General features: G+C 42.2%; 1 protein-coding gene across 1 annotated transcript in view; it reads left to right on the top strand.

Annotated features, from left to right (window-relative positions):
* The window catches only part of chd7 (chromodomain helicase DNA binding protein 7), a gene marked incomplete at its 3' end in the record, with an annotated part of 52051 nt that overhangs the window by 26415 nt on the left and 19991 nt on the right, over nucleotides 1-5645 (top strand). Inside the window, 7 exon segments of the mRNA XM_035670904.1 lie at nucleotides 487-542; nucleotides 1745-1862; nucleotides 2246-2329; nucleotides 2431-2568; nucleotides 3327-3448; nucleotides 4096-4339; nucleotides 5542-5548. Of these exon segments, the coding sequence (XP_035526797.1) occupies nucleotides 487-542; nucleotides 1745-1862; nucleotides 2246-2329; nucleotides 2431-2568; nucleotides 3327-3448; nucleotides 4096-4339; nucleotides 5542-5548 (769 nt within the window).

Below are 5645 nucleotides of genomic sequence, written 5' to 3'. Positions count from 1 at the left end.
GAGGGAGTGAGTGTGTGTGTGTGTTGCAGTAGTAATGGTGAATGGAAGTGGACGGCTGTGCTTGAAAGAGCTACTGTTTTGGTATTTCCCCTTTCACACACTATGACTATTAATCTGCTTCTAGAATTTAGTTGAATTTGTTCCTATTCCCCTCCCCCCCCCAAAAAAAAACCCATTAAAATGTTTTAAAAAATTCCATCTACTTCAGCCTTCATTCACATTCGTCCTTTATGTTGTAACCAAACCAGCAAATAGCTGAGAGCCAGGCGAGATATGAATGAAACAATACGTTCCCTCAGTGCGAGGATGTCAAGCAGTGAGATTCAGTGTTGACTGACATGTCAGTGTGAAACTGGTATGCAGGCTCCTTCTGCGCCACTTCACTAATTCAACCACATGTTGTATAACAATGCCAAGCCACTTCTGCTCTTTCACTATGCAGTTGCTATATTTGCTGTGATTATTAACCTTTTTTTTTCTTTTCAGCAGGAGTCGGGGGATGAAGTGGAGGTGGAGGAGTTCTACGTCAAGTTCAAGGGCTTGTGAGTAACGTGCTATTTTTTTCTACATCTCCTTTGTCTTTCACAAGAGGGCTTCTCTCTCTTTTTTTTTTTTAACACTTATTTTCAACACACACACACCATGGTGTCCATAAGTATGAAAAGCTTAGTATATTGAACCTGAAAGCCTTATTCCCTTTCTGTTACCATGAGGTGAGTCATGTATTTGTGCCACTGGTGCATCAATAACACAAAAGTGGTAGTAGCAGTCACATCCTGTCGTATTGCTAAACACCCATGGTATTTCTGTCCAGCTTCTGTCATAGTGCTCATTTGTTTAGCTAGCACACATTTCATCTGTGTCTATTCAGACTGCAATCAAATGAGATTTAAGCAGCATGTCGAATACACAAATTCGACCGTGTGGCCTGCAAATAAATGTGGGCTGACATTCTTAACAGATTTTAGTCTCTTCTTATATAGATTGTGATTTTAGGCCTATTACTGAAGATAATAATAAAAATACAAGCTGAACATTTGCCTTCATGGCCGATTTTTCTCCTGTTTTGGCCTGTTAAGTTAGGACGGGAGCAGCTAATCACACATAAAATAATGGCGTAACCCTAACCTTATTGTTTACATGTGGCAGTCAGCCGCTGCTCTTTAAACTCCATAAAACCACCCTCTGATACACTGACACTTTAGACTAGGGCTGCAACTAATGATTGTTTTCTCGATGCACTGATTAATCATTTACCCTATAAACCCCATTTTATGTCCTCTAATGTGTTTTGTCCGATTAATGGTCCAAAAGCGAAAAATCTTCAAGAATTTCAGCTCTTCCTCCACTTTCACTGCAAACTGCTTCTTTGAACAATCTTCCACATCTCCCCAAAAACATAAATGAATTACATTAGTAGACATACATGATACACAATTATGTAAAAGAGAGCATCCAAATTTGCCACAAAAGCTACAGTAAAAATGGTTGCGAGGTGTAGCTGATCCCTTAATTAAATGGCGATCTTCTCAGTTGTAAATAGTACATACTTTAGTGTCTACATGTTGGAGGATTCCTTCCATTTGCATAAGTTGGCCAGAAGAGAGCAAAAAGCAACAATATCAGCTTGTCAACATCCTGGGGATTCTCTCAAAATGGGCATAAACAGAATCCAAAACATGTGGTACATAGTGGTCGAGAACTGAATCGCCGCTAACCTGTCTCCGTCTCTGTTGTGTCTCAGTTCGTACCTCCACTGTCGCTGGGCAGATCTGGAGGAGCTAGAGAAGGACAAGAGGATACACCAGAAGGTGAAGAGGTTTAAGGCCAAGCAGCAGCAGCTCAACAGCTTCATAACAGAGGTAAGCTCTTACAGGTGTGAAAATCTGATTTTTTGTTTTTGTTTTCTTGTCATAACGGAGCATTCATAGATACTTGTTTCCAGTCTTTTTTTATCTTTATTATCTCACTAAAGTTGATACAGAACATCATTATACGGACAATAAGTGTCCCTGATCAGAGAGAGCCCCAGAATTTCACATAGTTCAACAGCTTAAACCTTTTGAACATGGAAAAAGTAGCCCAAATGAAATGGAAAATGCTCAGAACACATTCCATTTCTTCCCCAGTCATACACTGAGAACATGAAATCATTTGGCCTCACCCTAATACCCACAGTAAGCCGACCTATCGTAAAACCGTCTTTGTGCTTCTAACAGTAAAACTCCATTTGCTTTCTCCCCAGATGGACGATGAGCCTTTTAACCCGGACTATGTGGAGGTGGACCGTGTCCTGGACGTTTCAGAGAGCACAGATGAAAACGGAGAGGTGCTTTGATCTCTTCCTGTCATCTTTCATAGGTTTTAGCCTTCTCTCCCTCTCCACGCACACTCTCACCTCCCTACCTCCCTCCCTGTCTCTGTGTGCAGACGGTGACCTTATATCTGGTGAAGTGGTGCAGTCTGGCTTACGAAGACTCAACCTGGGAGCTGAAGGCCGACATCGACCAGTCCAAGATAGAGGAATATGAACGCATTGCAGCACGCACACCCAACACTAAGAGAGTGGCAAGTATCTGTGTGTGTGCGCGTGTGCGTGTGCTCTGTCGTTGGTGGCTATCTGTCTCCCAGCCCATCCTCCCAGTAGGCCGTGTTGCAATGTGTGTGTTGTTGTGCGTTGTTGGCCTGACTGCCCTGCTCTTCTCTCAATCCAGATTAGTAGCCAAGCTCCCTTAAGCTGCTGCTTCCACAGGGCCCACGTCTCTGTGGTCTTAGCACACTCTCCTGTCCACTACACCACCACAACACACACACACCACACCCCCTGGCTTCTTGCGGCCAGGCCAAACCACTAACAGTGTGTTTAATGCTGAACAGAAGCGGCTGACTGGCTGTGGTCTTTCCATCCATCACTCCTTTCTCTGCCTGTGTCCGTTTATTTAACTGCTGCCTACTGTTTCTCCTTAAAGACCATGTTAGAAATTCTCCATCACACAGAAGCAGTGTTTTGATTTTTCTATTTAGATAGATTTGTAATGCTTTTGCCACGCTAGCAGCACAGCTTGAGGGATGGACTAACAGAATCAGCTCCGCAGCTATTGGGCCGATTGTGGCAGATATTCATCTTCCCCAGACGATGAATCCTGACGACTCTGTTGGTCAACTTGTCATTAGTTTAGTGCATGACAAGATTCCAGTCCCATGTATAGTTTTTTTTCTGTGGAACAACACACCCGTCTGCAACCTTTAAAACATCTATGTCCTCACACTGTTTTAATTTACCTTGATGTTCTTAAGTAACCCCTAATAATAATTTGTGCGTCCAGGATCGGCCTCCTGCAGCCGACTGGAAAAAGCTGGAGGGCTCCAGGGAATACAGGAACAGCAACGCACTCAGGGAATACCAGCTGGAAGGCCTCAACTGGCTGACCTTCAACTGGTACAACTCGTAAGTCACCATTAACTTTATTTTGTTAGAATTGGTCCCTAACTGCTGCTGCCGGGCTGTACATGCAATAGCACCTCATTTAATCGTCTTAAGTGGACATTATAGTGGACATTAAGTGGCCCTGTAGCATCGTGTGGTTTAAGTTTTCCCACCGGCGCCATCTCTGCATAGAAACTATTCTGATAGTACCGTAAGAGTCTTCAGACAAACATCTTCATTGAGGAGCACAAATCTTACTGTAAGAGGGTAAATACAACTTTTCTGGAATGTCATTGAAATATCAGAGCTGTATTTCTGGACTGGAAAATCCAGTCAAATCTAAATATGACAGGTCACTTTTCCAGCAATATAGCATCAAGTATTTTCCAGCTTGTCTCACAAATTTTTTGCGTCAGATCGCTGGAGTGGAAAACCAACTGGCTCACCCCTTTTGCAAAAACAGCATTAATAAACTAAAAGGGGGAAAAAAGGTCTTTTAGATCATGGAAATGGATCGACTTAGTCATGCAAAAGTTATGATGTCATGACGGGAGTAGTCTTTGGTACCTGGTATGTGGGCTTTGGGGTCTCTACCAGTTTAGTGAAATACAAATGCAATCCGTTTGTTTTGAGTCTCTCATTCACTCTGTCCACATCGTTTGTCCTAGACGTAACTGTATCTTGGCTGACGAGATGGGTCTAGGAAAGACCATCCAGTCCATTACATTCCTCTATGAGATTTTCATGAAGGGCATTGAGGGCCCATTTCTGGTCATCGCCCCGCTCTCAACCATCCCCAACTGGGAGAGGGAGTTCAGAACCTGGACCGAGCTCAACGCGGTGGTCTACCATGGCAGCCAGGCCAGCCGCAAGACCATCCAGGCCTACGAGATGTACTACAGAGACGCACAGGTAAACAGGATGAGATAGATGGTATTAGCTGCTGTTGGTTTAGAAAAATGTAAAATGGATGATCATCAGTATAGTAGAAGTATAAGGTATAAGTAAGTGATGCCATTATACATTAAGTTATTAAAGTTTGAAAAGGGCAGTTAAGTTTGCATTTTAAACTAATCAATGTTCAATTTTCAAATAGTTAAGACTAGCGCTTCAGCTAAAGATTATTTTCATTATCTATTAACCTGTTGATTTTCACTTTCTCAATGAATCGATTAGTTGTTTGGTTCATACATGTCAGAAACTGGTGAAAAATGCTTTCCAAAGCCCAATGTGACGCCTTCAAATGTGTTTCCGGAATCAGAATCAAATCAGAACCGGTTCTATATCTATTTTCAAATGACGTAAGGCTACTTGAAGTGTTCAGACATTGCATTAGCTTTGTGCTACAAGAGCATAGCTATATGCTGTCTGTTGTGATTTTAGCTTGATCAACAAGAGCATTTCAAGAATTTGCCATCTTATGAATGTCTTATCCCGGTTTTGTTTATAAATATTTTTATGTAAAATAAGCCTAATTTACATCAGTCAGAATGTAAGCCTAGATGGTAGCTCAACCTAAATTGTGTCAACACCATCTTAAAAAGTGTATATTATAAATAGAAAGAGGGACTAAACAGAATGTGTACTGCTGTCACTAAAGAAGGATCACACCACGGCAGCTCTGTATGACAAATAACCAGGATGAAGAGGATGAAGCTGTAGAGTACATGGAAGTAATGAGATGTCGTTGTGTGAGACAGTCAGCAGATCTGAACACCTCCTCAGCCACAGGGAAATCTTCAGCCAGCTGGGCTGCTGGACAGTGCTCCTCTACTGCATAAGCTCTTTAGAGTCCCTTAGCTGTAAGCCACATACTGTAAGCTCCTATTGTACAATGCTGCTAACATCTGAGTGTAACCCAGTGAAGAAAATAAGCTGTAGTAGAGGTGTCCTTGCTAGCTGCTTGTTTATAATCCAGGCTGAGGTAATCCTCAAGGTCGCAATGGGCGTCGTGTCCTTTCTCCCGTAATGCCTGCTTCACTACGTACAGAAAGGACACACCAACTACCCTCCCAGTCTGCATTGTGTATCTCTGCCATGTCTTAGATGGATTGCAGATTTTGATAATGTAAGGGAGAGTTTTGTTGTGTATTTAACGTGGTTTTTAAATACAGAAAACAGGTACAAAAAGGTTTCCTTGGCTTAGTAAGTGCAATGACACCAACCAGTTACTACAGTGAATATACCATAGCACTATAATAATAATATACTTTATTGT

This window comes from Morone saxatilis, unplaced genomic scaffold (assembly GCF_004916995.1).
Source record: "Morone saxatilis isolate NCDOM2014 unplaced genomic scaffold, NCSU_SB_2.0 Contig23, whole genome shotgun sequence".
NCBI classification, from domain to species: domain Eukaryota; kingdom Metazoa; phylum Chordata; class Actinopteri; family Moronidae; genus Morone; species Morone saxatilis.
This window is presented reverse-complemented; position numbering and strand designations above follow the sequence as displayed.